The 18,376-nt window shown below is 46.9% G+C and overlaps 1 protein-coding gene across 2 annotated transcripts in view; it reads left to right on the top strand.

The window, feature by feature from the left end:
- The window catches only part of LOC8035468 (zinc transporter 1), a 30,153-nt gene extending 12,046 nt beyond the window's left edge, over nucleotides 1-18,107 (top strand). For both annotated transcript variants that reach the window (XM_042293167.1, XM_042293166.1), the window contains exons 3-8: nucleotides 7,824-8,058; nucleotides 8,470-8,670; nucleotides 11,644-11,811; nucleotides 12,374-12,456; nucleotides 13,526-13,708; nucleotides 17,494-18,107. In XM_042293167.1, the coding sequence (XP_042149101.1) occupies nucleotides 7,824-8,058; nucleotides 8,470-8,670; nucleotides 11,644-11,811; nucleotides 12,374-12,456; nucleotides 13,526-13,708; nucleotides 17,494-17,745 (1,122 nt within the window). In that variant the 3' untranslated portion in view covers nucleotides 17,746-18,107. The remainder of the gene's footprint in view (nucleotides 1-7,823; nucleotides 8,059-8,469; nucleotides 8,671-11,643; nucleotides 11,812-12,373; nucleotides 12,457-13,525; nucleotides 13,709-17,493) is intronic.
- Nucleotides 18,108-18,376: the final 269 nt, after the last annotated feature.

The following is an 18,376-nucleotide window of genomic DNA, read 5'->3' as shown; positions in this document are numbered from 1 at the left end:
CGATAGGCAAGAATGTCTGTCTCCTTCCCGGGCCAAAGATTAAAAAGGGCTCAAGCCGCTCATTCCCCTATCCTTGGCGCGAGCCGTCGGGCTGCCCCCATCCGAACGGTTGAAGGTCGATTACCTCAGTTTCCAGGAAACGATTAAATACTCAAGCGACTCCTACACGCCCACCCTGAAAACTGTGCCAGGACTTCTGGACTGGCCAGCAGTTATTATAACAGAACAGTCGCGACACTATTAAAAGAAAGATAAAAAGAAAAATGCTTCAACTCATGCAAAACCCCGTACGCAAAACGACGGCAACAGAACAACCACAAAACATGTACGCTAAAAATAAACCCGAGCATCATCGTTCTTTTGTAAAGCCGTCCCACTTGCGCCGAAAACAAACGCGCAAAAAGGATTACACAAAAAAAAAACGTTCACAAAGGATATGCGACGCAGCACGAATCTCTGCGAAACACAACAGCTGACCGGTCGCAACCAGCAGCTTCCACGAGACAAACAAACAAACAAAAAAGCAAAAACAACATCACATAGGACACTCCCGGATCCCAATAGAAACCAAGCAACAGGCCAAAACATGTGTCACAGTATTGTTCCGCAAAATGTTTCCATGCAAATGTTCACATTGCCGTGGCAGTGATCGCGTTCCCACATGCACGCCCGCTGACACCACGTGCATAGGCGAAAGAAAACGCTTCCCTGCTAGCATACACGCGCCCCATACTCGAGCAGCTGTGTCGGGTGCCGCGAGGGTCGTGATGCTCGCCAAAGATTCCTCTAGGCCCTCGAAGGCGTGCCCGGCTCGGTCTCGACGCGGAAGTGTGCTTGGCGCTCGCTTCGCGGTCACTTTGGTCTAAACCAGCTCTGCCCCCCTGGCGCGCAATCTCCTTCCTAGCTCCGAGGTAGTCGCCCCACGGCGATTCGTGCGCCTGCACCGGCGCCTCTCCGCGCCGCCCACCTGGTGGCACCTGCCGTGTCACACCGTCCCCACTAGACCTGTCGTGGGGACACCGAAGTCCAATCTGAGCGATAGGAGCAACTGCGGCAGCCCCCCTCGCGACCTCGGCATTCGCTAGTCTCCCCAGCGCCAGATCCGACCCCTGGTTCTCCGGGAGCTCCTCCCGTCCAGCTGCCTGGACGCAGGAGAACCCTCGTTCGCGCGCGGCCCGATCGGCCTTGATCGTTACGGCAGTGTCTGGTTCCTGCACGGCACGATCGACCTTGGACTCCACGGTAGTGTCCGGGTTCTGGACAGCGCGACCGCCCTCGGACTCCACGACAGCCTCTGGCTCCCTGACAGCGCTACCGACCTCGGACCTCACGGCAGTGTCCGGCTCCTGAGCAGCGCGACCGGCCTCTGACCCCACGGCAGTCCCCGGTTTCTGAACGGCAAGATCGGCCTCGGACGCTAAGGCAGTGTCCGGGCCCAGGACAGCGCGACCCGCCTCGGACCCCGCGGCGGTCCCCGGCTTCTGCACAGCACGATCACCCTCGGACTCCATGGCAGTCACCGGCTTTTGTACGGCACAATCGGCCTCGGACCCCATGGCAGTCTCCGGGTCGCCCCGTGCGTCCGGTTCTGTTTCGCTCACGCAGTGAGCCTCGGGCTCCGCGCCCTCCGCTGCATTAATCTGCGACTCTTCACTGTGCCCCTCCAGAAGCCGAGCTCTTGCTCTCCGCTCCTCCGCCCGGAGCTCCGCGAGTCGTATCTCCAGCTCTAGCTCCTTCGTTCTTTTCCTCACGAGGGCTATCTGAACGCTCAGCGGAATCGCTTCCCCATCCGACCATTCGTCGTCTCCGTCACTGAGGCTCTCCCCAATGGGCCAGTTATACCTCGCCATGCAACTAAGTGCGCGGGTGTCAGCCGGCGACGGAAGGGAAAACGACCACTTACCTGGCGGTGCTGTTGAGTCCGCGCAGTCGCATCGGATGTCGCCAAACCCGCAGGCCACTGGCGTTGATTGCAGCCGCTGACGTCCGCCGGCTTGAATCTTTTGTCGCCGTTGAAGGCCCCAGGCCCACGGTAGTCGTCGATGCCGCGCCGAACCCGCAGGTCAGCGGCGCCGATCGCCCCACGCGACGTCCGCTTGCTTGATTTTCGTTCACCGCCGTCGCAGGCCCCAGGCCAAAGGTAGTCGTCGACGCCGCCAAACCCGCAGGTCAGTGGCGCCGATCGCCCCACGCGACGTCCGCTTCTTGGCTTTCACCGCTGTCGGACACAGGCGTACTCGTAGCCGTGCCTCGCTGTACCAGGCTGCTTGTGGACCGCTCCTCGTTGTCTCGGCTGGTCCTGGGCTCCTTCCGATTGACACCACCACTTTCCGCACCAACCCAGGCGTCTGGAACCTTTCCAGGCGGTTGACAATGTCCACGATCCTGTCGACTGCGCCAGTAAAGAATGCGCCCCTCCCTGAGGGTCACCAGGTTGTTTTGTCCCGGTCCTTCCTAGAAGTCGTAGGTCAGGGCCGGGTGATCGTGGACTGCCGCGCCGGATGGTCGCTTCGGTGCTTGTTGGTGGTGGCGGAGCCTCGAAGAAAGACGCTCAAAATCGAGAGCAACGATTGATAAAAACAAATATATTGAAACGTCAACAGCAAGCTTGGTTACAGGACTCTACTGTCCACTCACTTCAGTAAAAAGACCAAAAAAACCGCGCCTCGGCGCAAAATGCCCACCGCGCACGGTGAGGCTCAAAGAAACTGCTCGTCGCTCGCGACAAAGCTACGCGGACCGGCGGACCGCGGGAGATAACTTGCTCCGCGCACGGGCTTGTCCAAACTCAACGTTTCCTCACCAGTGCGGACGAGAAAACTCCCCGCTGACACAGGGCCTGTCCAATCAGGACGATTATACAATTCTATTGGTCCCAGTGCCAGCGGGTCCTCCACCAATCACAGAAAGGCCACCGAACTCGTTATTTCCTTTTTTTAAGAAGAGAAACAATGCTAGACCCCTGGGGGAACTCTCCAATCGGGGCGATACTTTACTACTTTACGGGGAAAACACCTTCCACTCCGCCGCGTCAAAACAAATTGGCGCCGTGTCCTTCGAAGTTAGCGAGTAAAGCGTAATGGAGTCCAGGTGGACCCAGACCGGCGCCCCTCGTCGCTAAAACCTTATTGCAGCAGTCCCCCGACTGCACAAGCCGTCACTGAAACCCGCCGTGACGACAAAGTCGCCACTACCTCGCGACGATAGGCAAGAATGTCTGTCTCCTTCCCGGGCCAAAGATTAAAAAGGGCTCAAGCCGCTCATTCCCCTATCCTTGGCGCGAGCCGTCGGGCTGCCCCCATCCGAACGGTTGAAGGTCGATTACCTCAGTTTCCAGGAAACGATTAAATACTCAAGCGACTCCTACAGGCACCATACACTCGGCCGTGTCAATCCACATAGGAAAGCCGAAATGCATAGGTATTTCCCAGGCTTGTGCCTATCTCAAATACTCTACTCAAGATGCTGTATTTCAAATACTTTTTGAAGTATCTTGGTATATTGGATATACTTTTGATCGAGAGTATTTAGTACTGTATTTTAATTACATTTCTGAGTATCTTTTACTCATTATCTAAAATAAATTTTACATTCCGCCATTTTACAAGTTTTTCGGTGTGAAGTGACGTGGGCGTGGCACGAGCAAACGTGAACTTTCGAGCAACTAAATGCTGTTGCTAGTTCCGATAAGCAACGGTGACTTTGATCGAGCTCGTGAAAACATCACTTTTGTGCCGATTGTAGCTCATGTTTCACCCCAAGTTCGTACAATCAAGGTTTTTCCTTCGCCTTCCCAAAGGCACCTTTTGTTTCCTAGTTTCCCCGAAAAATTCTCAAACAAAAGGGGCGGTTTTACGGAAGTAAAGACAGGCGCAATGTAGAACGGGAAACGACCCACGTCAAAAATGCGGACTTCAGTGTTAAAAAGAATATAGAGAAAAGAGAAGTAAACACAAAAAGACTTTTTTTTTTCCTTGTATATTTAACCTCGCTACGGAAAAACGTCGTTTTTTGTTTTTTTCTTCTTTTTTTGTTGTCAGTTCGGGAACACTGTTTGTAAGCGCACATTGATAAGCAGAGAACAGGGCAGGAAACGAACTTCGAGCAGGATGACCTCTCAAGATGCCAACAAAGCGTCCCCCAATGTTGATTGCCTTGGTGCGACCAGTGCCTTAGCTATTATGTGTGCTCTCCTTGTTATCCATTCACTCACTTCCGTATCCCAAGTTTGTTTATAGTGAACTCTCCACATAAAAAATATGGATGCTAGTTAAACGATGCGTCTCAAGTGCGCCGCAGGACGTAATATTCAGCGAGGTCACTATAGCTGAAGCGACCTCTTTTTATGTTATTTTTTGTCTCAGAAATGTTTTGTAACATGTATCAGGGATATCCCACTCCTTATAGTTGGGCTGCGTGGAATAACCCTCCGATGTTGTTTTTTTTGTATTTTTTTTAAATATACCATTCTGGTAAACCAGATTTGCGCAACTGTATAATTGCGTTTGTCACTGACGTCGATACAAATTACGCAATGCTGAATAATCTTTAAAAGTAATTTAATTACATTTCTAAGTATTTGTACTCTACTCAAGATACTTTACAGTGAAAGTAACTTGAGTAGAATTTTAAATACTTTATGAAGCAGGTATTTAGTATCTTAACTTAAATAAGTTTCTCGAGTATTTTGTCCTACACTGGCTATTTCCCCGCTCACATGAAATTCAACGAGTCTCTGAATCGAACAACATATTGCACGTACCCCACGGTTCCGCGTTGTCCACCCAAACAGGATTTGAGAAAGGTCTCAAATAACACAGAAGATCCAAAGATACAGCGTCGACGACTCGACGATGGTCACCTCACGACGATCGGACGGAATCCGGCTTGTTTTGGGGGCACGTTTTGAAAAGCTGTTTTTTTTTTTTTTTTTTTTGCACAGCATTAAAGCAAATGAACGAACGTGTCTATTCTGTCTTCATACAACGGACCCGACACTATCCGCTATTTCTCGCGGAAACCGGGAACATAGCCGGGAAGGCTTTTCGGAGATTATCTCAGCGGAAATAACCCTCGAAGAACGTCAAAAAAAAAAAAAAAAAAAAAAGAAACGTCGAACGGTCCGCGTCGCGGGCCGTTCGACGTTTCTTTTTTTGCGAAGGCCGAGCTGGCTACGAGTGAAAGAGAACACAAATAAATAAGCACAATGAACAGGCAAATAAAGTAAAAAAAACTTTAAAGAAAAGCCGGCGAACTCCGAATGCACAATGGATATGGGGTTTCCACGGCTCAGGCGGGTGGCAGAATTTTCTGGCTGATAGCGAGGGGTCGCCGAGTCGCAAAATGGCGGCGGCCAGAGAGCTTTTTTTTGCAAACTCTATGGGGGCTAATTGGGCCCCTAAAAAAAAAAAAATCACTCGCTCACATATGTTTCACGCTTTAATCAGTCAATGTCAGAAATACTAGGAGTACGTGGGGTGCACGGTGGAGCGCTAAAGTTACCACTCATGCAGCAGGAGCAAGCTACAGTACCGGGTGGCAAAACGCGCCTACGCGGTTTTTCCCTATCTTATCGTTCGCATCTTTTCACCCTAGCCGCGTGCCCGGTGCAGGAGGGGCATTACTACGCTTCCCACGCGCTCAAAGTCTCTATAAAAATTACTGATTTAGTGATTTTTGATGTCTCTCTGCGAATTTTTGATTGGAGCCATATGTGCCTATTTTTACAAATTAAAAAGTTAATTAGCAAGTTTTAGTTAATTATTCAACTTATCGTCCCTATTTGCCCCTAATATTATGTGCCTTTGACCATATAACTCACTTGCAGAAACCGCAATAGTGTAGCTTTCATGTTGTTTTGTTTCTATGAAATTCAAACACTGTGGATCCGTAACAAAAGACGAATGTCCTAGGGCTAGTGCATGCTGTGAGTCATTCGCTTGTTCTTTATCGTGGCTCTTTTTTTCATGCGCTTTAGTCACCGTCAATCTGATAACTTTGCTTCGTTTCTTTGTTCAGATTTACAGATAAACTCTGCGATAAATGCGGGCCACGCTCCGTCACGGCGTGGCGATAAGTTATTGTCTCTCTCCGATGATTATGCAATTAATGCAAAGGTGCGGGCCAGCTAAACAATAATGACGATAATATTACCTGGAGATGGGGAACAAGGGGGACAAAGGACAAACACAAATCCCCAAACACAGCTAGGTGACTGGTGCTTGGGCCGGGGAAACTTTCCCCGGCTGCCCAAGCAGGCTTGAACCGGTGAATTGTGCTACTTGGGAGGGACCCCTCAATTTCCAGTGGAACGCTTTACCAACTGAGCTAACCAGGAGTGTGACGTCAGTAGAGCAAACGGGTTTGACCAGCTTCCACCAATCTAACACCAACTAGACTGAACACCCTGCATTTGTGTTTTGTCCTTTGTACCCCTTGTTACCTCCTCCAGGGATTATTATCGTCATTCTTGTACAGCTCGCTTGCACCTTTGCATTAATTGCATTATCATCGTAACCTTAAAATGCAGGCCGTTTACCCATTTTCTTTCAGATGCCATCGACAACAAAAAACCTGTACATTGTATGTTTCTAGACTTTTGTGAAGTGTTTGACACCCTGCCGCATCACTTGTTACTGCATAAGCTTACATTAATCGGAATGAATGGAAATATTATATATTGGGTTGGCGACTATTCGTCTGGTCGAGAACAGAGTGTTGTACCAAATTGCCAGAAATCTTCACCTGTGTTTGTAACTTCGGGGGTGCCTCAGAGAAGCGTACTAGGACCCCTATTGTTTTTTTTAGATTTATTAACGATATTTGTGAAAGCGTACAGTTAGATATTAAATAATTTACGGTTGATTGCGTCTGCATCATTGAAAATGATGCAGACGCCTTATGATGCAAAGAGATTTAGGAATGTTAGAGCGTTGGTGGGGGTCGTTGGGAAATGGGATTGAATATAAAAAAGTGCAAATCATGTGTTTTACTCGATTAATTGTTAGCCCGTCTACATATAAATTAAAAAAAAAATATATACGAAATTGAACGGGTAGATAAATATAAGCCTCTTGGAGTGTATCTTTCGAACAATTTAAAATGGAATGACCATGTAGATAATACTGTAGCGAAGGCAAGTAAGATGTTAAATTTTATTTGGAGGAATTCTAAGAATACACCTCTCAGTGTAAGACAAACATTATATTTTTCTTTTATCAGGCCAATCTTAAAATATGCCTGCCTTATCTCGGATCCGCCTCAATGTTACCTTACAAATGAGTTAGAGGGAATTCAAAATCAGGCATTAAGGTTTATCAGAGGTGATTATCGCCCGTACTCAAGTTGCACAGAAATGAAGAGAAGACTGGGTTGGGACCCTCTTAAATTTCAAAAAAAGTGTTCGCGGTAATTTTTTTTCTTCATAATATATGTTACGGGGAGACAGGTATTGAAGGAGGTCTTTACCTTCTGGAACCGCATCATGTATCCTCAAGGCGGAATCATTCGGAATCATTCTAAGACAGCGGCAGAGTATCGTTATCGTACTGACTGTTTTTCTTACTAACGTTTTCTTCAAACAAGCTGCGAAGCACTTGTTTGAGCGAGTGGAGTCCGCTTCCGGAAGAACAATATCCTGCCATTAATATTAATTTTTTTTATTTTTATTTATTTTTTTTTTTTATTTTAAGCCAAAGTTACAATTGAACCTCTGAGCAGTGGCGATACACCTTCGCCTCTTCCTCGTTGAGCTTGGCGAACCAACAAAAAGCTTGCACACCGGGTGTGTAACGTGCAGTTTGTCGTGATGGTCTGCTGCGCAGATATGCCAAGAGCGGACGCTGAAGAACACGTTCGGCTGGGCGCGCGTCGAGGTGCTCGGAACCCTGGTGAACATGCTGTTCTTGATGGCCCTGTGCTTCGCCATCTCGGTGGCGGCCGTGCAGACCATCGTGCACGCGTCACACGAGAACACCGAGCCGCACTACCCGATGCTGCTGCTCTGCTTCGGCATCATCGGGCTCTCCGTCGACATCGTCTGCTACCTCGTCATCGGAGGTCAGTGACGCCACCGACTGTCCCCACCACGTGGCCCGGAACGCGTCTTAAGGCCCGTTCACACACATGCAACCGAGTAAGACCCAGAGAGACCAGAGCGGTTTTTAAGCCTCTTGCGACGTCTTAAAACCGGATGCGCTGCAGCGGAGCTGGTCCTAAAACGTCGCAAGAGGCTTAAAAACCGGTCTGAACGGCGCTTTAGACCTGTCTGTTTACCGTTCTATCCTGCATCAAAAGCTGGTCCCCAAGTGGTAACAAATAACGTTACAGGAGCCGGTATGTCCTATTGATTGACTGATTGATTGCGCGCAGCCTTTTAATTTTTTTTTTTCGTAAATGGGTTATTTGGTGGGTAGGCGCGCGGCGTGCCACCTGTTGAAGTGCAACAACGCACGTTCTTCGGTGTCTCAGGGTCGAAAAGCCGGCGCGGTTGCAACCTGGGCATCGTGAGCGGTACCGACGTCCAGTTCAACTTCGTGGTCGGCGGAGACTCGAGTTCCGGGGACGAGTCTCCGCTGCCCTGCCAAGTGCACCCCGACGACGTCACTCCCAAGCAGCTGGAGGCGCTGTTGCCGCAGCAGGCCGCCACCATCGCCCACCCGGTGTCAGGAGGTACACATAAAACTCGGTTACTTCTGGTTGCTCTGTCCGGTGACGAATTCGGTACGCTCGAGGTTTAGGAGCCCTTAGTCCAAATATTGATGCCCGTTTTGCATTAAAAAAAAAAATTATACTTAAAATTGCTGCCTGTTAACCGTAGAAGAATCAGGAATGACGTCGTGCGAATGAATATATAATTATTTTAATGGTGGGTAGGGTGCGGGTAAGGTGGTAATAAAAAGAGTGCAATCAAATTAGATAAGTTTCAATTATTGGCAATATCTTGAACTCCCGATATTCGGAACAACAAGTGGACTTTTTGTTCGTTTGGGGAGAGCAAGTCGTCTGCTTCTCGCCCAGGATTTGCGGTGACGTCAGAACGACGCCGAGCTCCGATTGGCTTCGATTGAAAAGATAGTGGGTAGACTTGAATGCTAGATGCCTCGAGGTCTACCCACTATTTTTTTTAGCTAGCCAATAAGAGCGTGGCATTTAGGCATCATGGCAACACCCGTGCAAGAAGCAGACGAACTTACGCGCCGCGGAGTCTTGGCCCGGATGTTCAAGATGTCGAAATTTCTCCAGCTCGCCTCTGCCTTCTCCCTTGTTTGTTCAATAATTGAGTCGAATAATGTGCTCTTCGGTTAGATATTCGTTCAAAAACTGAAAGTTGTCGCAAAGTTCGGAATATTATTCGTTGATCGATGTCTCTTATTTTAACCTATTCACCTAGAAAGTAAAGGAGAGGATCGGGACAAGAGTGCACGGGGGAGTCGGAACGCTGAGCTCTGGTTGAAATGACTAGTGGGTATTCTGTTGTTTTGCTGTATGTTTGCCTGCTGTATGTGTAGTGAGTGTAGCCTGGTACTAGGGGCCTATATAGTCAGGCGAAGTTGATTGTCGCCTTTTTGCCCCAGCTTCACGGCAATCTCTGTATTGTCAAAATGTCCAAATAAACAAACAAAACAAAATAAACAAAACCTAAAGATTGCCGCCTTTTTCTCACTTACACTCGTCGAACGCGTTAGAACGCGGAACGCCGGCGTCTATAGCGTTTGGCTTTCACATTCGCTTCTAGGGTGAACGCAGTATAGCCTTAGGTCTACCCCCTAATTATTCCAATCAAAGCTCGGCGTTCCGACGTCCCCTCTCGTCTCCTGATCTACTATAGTTTCTCGACGCATAGTCGGCGTCGACTTCGTTGTGTTCACTCTCTCGAAGCTCTAGTTGTGCGAGCGCATGCCAATAAGACGCCGGACGAAGCCGCGTGCTCTCGCAGCAGCGGGGGCTGTAGCACGATGGATGCTATGCAGAGCCTTGATGATGTAATAGATTAGCTTTGTTGAGTGCGCTTCTCGCCGGGTAATGCTGCATTGCGGAGAAGCGACTGCCGCAAAGTGAACACCGCGCGCGATTCCGCGCATCTCGCTTCACTGCAGTCCAGCCGCACGTTGAGGGGAAAACAAACTCAAACGGAACAGTGGACACGGGCGCGCGTCGGGGAGACTCGATAAATAATGTGGTAGAGTGACGACTGACTGTACCATAATTTTGAGGATTGGAATGCAGGTATTAGGTAAAAATAGATTAGGTTGCGATGTCTTGACAAGCTGTCTGCGTCGCTCGTGATCTTTATTTTCGAATTAAACATTTAAGGAATGATATTAGATGCAGCGAGATGATTTCCGAATTCTCTCGATCTAATTTTTATAGGCGTAATTTTTTTATATAGGTTTAATTTTTATGTCAGATACATCTTTTACTTGTTACCTCTATCTAGGCCGTCATCAGTTGGAGGAAAGCATGGGAAAACCTTTATTCCAGCTGTAATCTTAAAAGAAAAAAAAATATTATTTTTGTGCTAATTTTGCATTATCATAGAACTGTGTCTGCATGCAAAATGCTATTGGTAAGCATTTTGTTCGATGTATCGACGAATAAAGCTGCCTGTCTACGAGTGCTGTAAATAGTGCAACTATGTATGATTTTCTTCATGGGCATTTTTAATACCTCAGCATGCTCTTAACTTAAAATGTGTACCGATATGCCTTGACCTCACTTTTGGTACCATGTTAAATATATAATAATAAAAAAATTAAACGACAGAATCAAGTTTCTTATTTGAATAAAACAACGAGCCATTCAATAGACCCTGCTAAATTACCCAATCATCAAGGAGAATGTTGCCTGGGTAATTTAGCGATAGGTATATTTGGCATTCAGAAATATTCTGTTATCACATTATTCTATTTGGTGTACATTTGACTCCACACCTAACATTACCATTCGCATGTGTCATTCACCAGTCAAAATGTGTTTCCAAAGTGGCTGGTGCATATAAACACGTGCTCGTTGCCAAGCCGTGCAAGCGTGTGTGCGTGTTCTAATCCGTAGCGTCACGTGTCACAACACGTTACTGCGACGCCATGACCCTATCGACTCTCTAAATTTGGAGGAAAATTTCCGCTAAATTTGACGGGAAAATTTTCCCGCCTAACTCAGCGGTTAATCTAATGCAACGCGCAGCCACGTGTGACACGCGTGACTGCGCGCGCTGCATTATGGGATTTCTTGGTCCCACCGACGCCGACGCCAGATTTTCTGCGACACGAGGTCCTGAACTCTATCGCGTTAGAAAGAATCGCCTTGACAGATCGCTCGTAACGCCGATTACTTCGCCCTGCGCCGACTCCGCAACCCATGGGTCCGCGCCGCAGGTGACGTCAGCCGTGCGACTCAAGCGCAGATCGGAAATATCGACGTCACGGGCGCACTTTGCCGGTTTAGTTTCGGTTTGATGCCGAGTACAAGGATAAGACGTTTCTCGCCTCGTGTCACCCACTACATATTTTTAACAAAATAGTATTAAAAAAAAAACGTATTTTTGTTCCCCGTGAAACAATCCAATCGCTTCTCCAAGATGACTCGTATACCAATCAGATCGCAGTAAACGCGACGCTTTGATTGCTCGACGATCTGCTGCAGGGTGGCGCGAGTGCTTGCTCGAGGCTGTGCGCACCTGTGGCGGATGCCTGATGGTGGTCGGCTGCGCCTGCGCAGTTCACTTCGGCAGCGGGCTGCTTCCCCGCTACGTGGATCCCGTGCTGGCGGTCGTCGCCGTGGCCATCCTCATCTGCACCTCTTACCCGAGGAGTAAGGTTAAAGTGAAGTCGCGACCAAATCCGGTGTTGCGGCGATGTCCAGGACGGGTATTGGGAAATCTCCGTGGAGTAAACCAACGGGGGGAAAGTCTTATACTCTAATTAACCTATTAAAACAAAACTTAAAAACAACAACGTTGCAACTAATCTCTTTTGCAACTCTGGATTCTCGGCTTCACCTGGAAGAAGCCAACGCGGGACTCGGGTTGGAGATGAGTGCTCCGTCAGCTAGCGTTCGGCAGGGATTCGCGACCAATCAGTGAGGACACGAGTTCGAGCCGAGCCTTGACGCTGCATTCGTGCCCAGTCTGCGCTGGCCTCTTTCAAGTGAAACCATAGGCTTTTCTGTTTACGGGGTAAGAGAGAAGAGGGTCGGGAGAAGGGGAGTGCAAGGCTTAGGCAAACGCGCTTCGATGGTTCCGCCGCCACGCCATTAGCAGGGCATAGGTTTCCTTAGGATCATTGGAACGTCCATCTCGCGTCTTTCTTCGCGTGATTAGGCTTCATGACGTCATTAACGGACTAACCTGTTGGGTCATTTCCCCTTTTCGCAGTGAAAGAATCCGGGCTCATTCTCTTGCAAAACATCCCGAACAACATGGACATCGACACGATGCAGAAGAAACTCCTGGAAAAGGTGCACATTAGCTTTTCCTTTCTGAATTTCTTTTTTCTTGCTGTTTTTTGGGTGGTGGACGGGAGGAGAATGTATGTTTTTGGCTTGTTTCTGTTTTATTCATGCTGGAACCACAAAAATCGGCAACGCTTATATAGGGTGTCACAAGAAAAAAAAAAATTACAGTTTTCTTTTTTTTTTTTTACTGCAAAGATAAATTTGGCATTGCCGAACGCTCATTCTCTACCCAAAGGTAGCGCTAGAGGTCACAACCAGATGCCAAAGTTTCAGCCCGATCGGACATCTTATTCAAAAGTTATAAGTGATTTTCTGAAAATTTCAATGGGAAAATCTTGGCCGACGGAGTTTTCGAATACATGGAACTCTATTGCACTAGAAACTGAAAACGGGCAAAAATGGGCTCCATTTTCCCATCTAAATTTTCAGGAACACTCTAATAACTTTTGCATAAGGTGTCCGTTCGGGCTGAAACTTGGGCATCTGGTTGTGACTTCTAGCGATACCTTTGGGCGGATGAGCGTTCGGCGATGACTAATTTATTTCTGCGATAAAAAGAAAACAAACTATTTCTTTTTTTACATTTTGTAGAGTATTTGCACTGGGTTCCCCGACTATATTGTGGGCGCCGCCATTATATGACTAGAAAAGCTGACTTCTTGAGTTTTATGTACGGAGTTAGGAAGCTTAGATGTCGTTTTACTTATATCGCAGACTGCTTTAACATTTTGACAAAACCGCATCTTCTGATATTTTCTATTTAGCTTCAGATATCTGGCAACAATGAGTTACGGTCGGTACTAGTGGCTCCAGGCTCGTTTTCCCCTTTTATGGAATTATATATATGTAGGTGCATTTTAGATTATATATTATAGTTATGTTATCAGGATGTGCACGCGTTTTAAACGCCACAAGCATCGCTTCTTCCTCCGGCAACCAAGTCTTCTAAGTACTATTTCTAAGTGAAAACGAGCTTGGTAAATGCGATGGCCGATTGGCGATATCTGTCCGCTAATAGCATTGGAATGTCTTGCGCTGCTGGAGCCCGGTCGCGGGACTTACCGCTTTGCAGTTTCCGGCCATCCTGAACGTGCACGAGTTTCACCTGTGGCAGCTGACCAACACTCGAGCCATCGCAACGGTGCACATTGTGGTCGGATCCCACGCAGTGTACATCGCCATCGCGGACAAAGTCAGCCGCTTCTTTTATGAGCAGGGCATCAGTTCCATGACTGTGCAGCCGGAATTCTGTCAGGTAATGAGCCAGCAAACCATACTCCCCAAGTATGGGTTGCCCAAGCAGGACACGTTTTCTGCAGTTCATGGCATTTACTGAGCGGAGGTGGATCCTTTCTTCTAATTCCCGGCTGCTTTTTTTTTTTTTTTTTTTTCTTTTAGCAGTTTTTTTTAGCAGTTTTTAGGCGCCCGTTTCCGCGTATGTCGCCGTCGGCGTAACCGCCCCGCTAAATTTAGCAGGAAATTGAATTGTTGTTGATGTCACGTGACGTCAATTTTCCCGCTAAATCTAACGTACAAACTGAATTTGTTCATGGGTGATGTGACACGAACTGATGTGACGTCATTTTCCCCGCTGAATTTAGCGTGGAAACTGAATTGGTGTTGAGCTCATGTGACGTTATTTTCCCCGCTAAATTTAGCGGGGAAACTGAATTGGTGTTGAGGTCACGTGGCCATGTCACGAGGGGACGGTACGGAGGAGAAGGGAATTACCCTCCCCTCCATACCCTCCCCTCGAGCTGCACTCTAATTTCGCTTTACAGAGATTTGTAAACATCTTTGTTTGGGGAAGGATGTCCTCTATTTGCGTCTTTGGATAAAGGCTTAGAGCGTGATCATCACGTGGGTCCGGACAGTCACTCGCACGAACTGCTGGCTATCGCCAAGGCCTCCGCTATGTCCGAACCCCTCCCAAAAATAAAAGAAAAGGGAGGAGAGGGCAGGAGGACGCCAGGAGCAACGCCGTGCTGTTTGCGTGGATCAGGTCCTCACTGAAAACGTACGGGTGCACCACAACGTTCACTATTTTTAATGTAGAAGCATTAACTGTCATCCCATGGAACGAACCGGCGTTATCAGCTTTTGAAGCCACAAAAAACGGCACCTAAATTCGCCTCTCCCATGTCTGTAGCAGCGAAACAAGGAAGGAATTCCCATTGGCTCCGATGCGTTATGGTTCCAAGGAATGCCGCCCCACAGAGAAGTCCTCTCCATGATGCTGCAGCCCGTAGACCAGTAAAAGGGAGAGGGTGACGGGTGCGCCCTTTGGGGGCAATTTCCCGCTCCCCTCCCGGAGGGAGGGGAGCGGGAAATTACCGCTTTTCACGTGTTCTACGCTTTGCTTACAGCCATGTCGCTCCGCAGTGGTACTGGGCGCGCTGCTTGTAGTAATGTTCTGAGTGTAGGAATGCTTTGGCATTCCTACACATAAGCAGTCTTAAGTGCCCTTTAAAAGCCGTGCACGTTTTTTTCCGTTGTGCACGGCATTGTTGTTTTAAACAGCCCTATAGAAAAACTCGTTATTCTCCTCTTGTTTGTTTTTTTCGCGTGCTCATCTTTTGTTTTTATTGTTTCAGTATTGTTGTTGCTGTTTTTAAAAAAATAACTTTTTTCTATTGTCGGTTACAAGTCAAGAGGGTAGGAGAAGCTCCTCCCACAAGCGTGATGCGCCCGTTTATAGTCCCTCCGCAGTCGAAAGAAGAGTTCACTGGAAACGCTCCTTGTTCCGCTTCAATGGATTCCAACTTGTCTCCGATCCCACTTTTTAAGAAAGCGATCTTTGTATTCATCGGAGAAAGAACCGAGCCCCTAAAAAGCAGCCTTTGTATCCATCGGAGGGAAGCTAATCCCCGAAAGTCGTATTTGTTTCCATCGGAGGGGGAGAACTCTAATCTCCCTCTCGTGGCTTCCACAATGCTAAGTCAAAGTCGAAAGATAAAGCAAATATGTACAGAAAGGCAAGACCCTCCTCGCGCGTTGGCCGCGACGTCACGGAAACGGTGGGACGCTATTGGATGCGGAGGTGGCGGAGGGATATCTGATTCCCTTTGAGGGGCATTTGCCGCTACCTTCTTAACCTGTAACTGACTATAGCTACGGTGATTTAAGTCTAATTAATCTGATTTAAACCAAATAAATCTAAATTAGACAAAATAAATACGATTAAAATATATATGATTTATATACAATCAAATCTGATTTAAATCAAATAAATATTATTTGTATCATACAAATCTTATTTAAATAGAAAAATCTTATTTAAACCAAATAAATATAATTTCCGTGATTTTTTACATTTTTTTAATAATAATAATAATAATAATTTTATTGCAAATGAACAAAACGTATGTTAAGTCTGACCTGCCTAAGCCACATGGGGCTTGACTGGCAGCGTCTTAAGATCAGTGAAACCATGCCGTTTGCAAAAGGAAACATGTAAAATAAAATCCACACAAAGAAATCAGAATAACAAAAGCAAACTGGAGAGCACTTTACAATCTAAAATTTCTCAGGGCTTTCTTGAACTTGAAGGTAGTTTGTTCATAAATGCTGGTACACAGTAACTCCGAGCTCTTTTTCCAAATCTTGTCGAACATCGAGGTATCCGGTAACGCTCTTTGGGTCTAAGAATACGAGAAGGTACATATGGAGCTTTAAATTGACTATCCCAAAATGCCTATGAACAACAGTTTCCATCAATAGCGAGTTAAAATCAGGCAAATGCAGTGCTTTAAACACGTCAGTGTCCTTACCAAGGGTTATATCATAGAAAATGTTCTTTAACAAAGAACGCAGAATCGAATTAATTCTAATTTGCCAACGCAGAGCACAATGACCATTCACGGTAATACCGTAACGGAGTACACTGTAAACAAGAACATGTACTACAATTTTTCGAGCGGATAGTGGCATAAAATATCTCGTGTTGTATAGCAAACAAGACACTAGACGAATTTTCTTACACACATGAGCAAGATGAGTGTTCCAGGTTAGGTCACCGTCAAAGAATAGGCCAAGATATTTTATAGAAGATGTATGCTGTATAGGCTCACATGCACATATAGACATCTAGACGTATGTAATCGTAAAGAGGAGGTCACATTAACTTTTTTCAAAGGGTTGTGGAAACATATTAGCTGCGTTTTGGATGCATTAACTTTAATTAAATTAGCTTCAAACCAGTTCATAGTTCTATTTGCCGCAGTTTGTAAAGACGAAAAGGCATCCGAATAATTGACCGCTCTAGATAAAATAACGGTGTCGTCAGCATATTGAAATAGTGAAATTGGTACCACCATAGAGGGGTCATTAACATAAAGATTATATAACAGTGGACTTAAAACCGAGCCCTGGGGGACACCCCGATTTGATTAAAAAGAATCTGCTTTGATACCCTCCAAATGAAACACATTGACGCCTATCCTGTAGAAACTTTTCCAGTAAACTTAGAAAAGAACCTCGAAAGCCTAACTTTGAAAGCTTTTTTAACAAAATGTGATGGTTAACACTGTCAAATGCCTTGCGGACATCAAGGAACAATGCGCAGGCAACTTGATTCCGTTCAAAAGATAAATTGAGCATGTCAGAAAAGTCCTCAAGGAGCATTTGAGTACGTCGGCCTTGTGTGAATCCGTGCTGAGAAGGAGATAGTAAACTGTGTTTATCTAAAAAGTTATTCATAGTTATCCACATATTTTGTTGTATCTTGTTTTCAACGCTAGCCGGATATTTGCTTGGTTTGGTCCGCCCTTCAGTGCTGGCTTGATATTCGATATCTTTTTTGCGCCCTATATATATATATATATATATATATATATATATATACGTCTTGCTTTACTCTTGCAAATAGTCAGTTCCCAACCATTTTTCAATTCCACCACGCCTAGTTTAAGTTTTCCCATTGACATTAAACCCTCAGAGTCGCGCCCACAAATGAGTTGCGGAATTGCCGCCTGCTCAAAGGAGTACGGTGTACCCTAACTTGCAGGGACACATTTAATCGAAACGTGTGTCTCTGTGCAGGCTACACACACCAATTCCCAGTGCATCCTGCGATGCTCCCAAGCGAAGAACTGCGGTCCCCTGACGTGCTGCGGAAAGCACACAGACGACGACCACGAGCTACGTCACCGCAAGGTCGCCAACCGAGACACCGGCGTCACGCAGAGTCTTCTCAGCGTGCCGATCTCGAACACAGCGCGAGCATCGTCTGTGATAAACATAGACTCGGAAGTTCTCTCCGAGTTGGGCGTACTCAAAGAGACGGACTTATAGCAGGAACTATACGGGCGTCTTGTTAGGTATACGTCCTCTGAACCTCTGTGGTGCACATGTGGACAGTATATATGTGCCGATTGAACTTTTCCGCGTGTGCTCTATCTGCACAGATGCTGATGCCGCAACGTCTTTGGTCACGCCATCCGGAAGTCTGTGATGCATACATGTGGAACGCGCTGCTAATGTGCCAAGTGAATTTTTCTGCATATGTGCTCAATCAGCGCAGATGCATGCTGTGTTTTACAACGATCACTCCGTGTGCATGCAGTGCATGGTGCCATCAATACACTTCTTCAATGATCATGTTTGTGCGCAGACGCGCGGATCTCTAGCCATTTAAAAATATCTAATGTCACATATACATGACCTGCATCACTGACGCCACATAAACGGCCACTATAAGGTATTTTGCTGCTGCGCACCCTATTGGCGACGTGAGCGACCGAAAGCGTCGCTGTGGTCGGCCCACCACAATTGGCTGAATGCTGGACTATGACGTCAGCAAAGGATGTCTCATCGACGGAAATAAGAGAATTGTAAGAACTTCAATTTTGACGGTGTTGGCAGTGTAGCTTTGAGAGCGCTATGGTTTCAGGCTTCCACCATGCCCATTACAAACACCATCGAC

The sequence above is a fragment of the Ixodes scapularis genome, unplaced genomic scaffold, assembly GCF_016920785.2.
Source record: "Ixodes scapularis isolate PalLabHiFi unplaced genomic scaffold, ASM1692078v2 PGA_scaffold49__6_contigs__length_1374808, whole genome shotgun sequence".
Lineage (NCBI taxonomy): Eukaryota > Metazoa > Arthropoda > Arachnida > Ixodida > Ixodidae > Ixodes > Ixodes scapularis.
The sequence above is the reverse complement of the archived record's forward strand: the minus strand, read 5'-3'. Positions and strand labels throughout refer to the sequence as shown.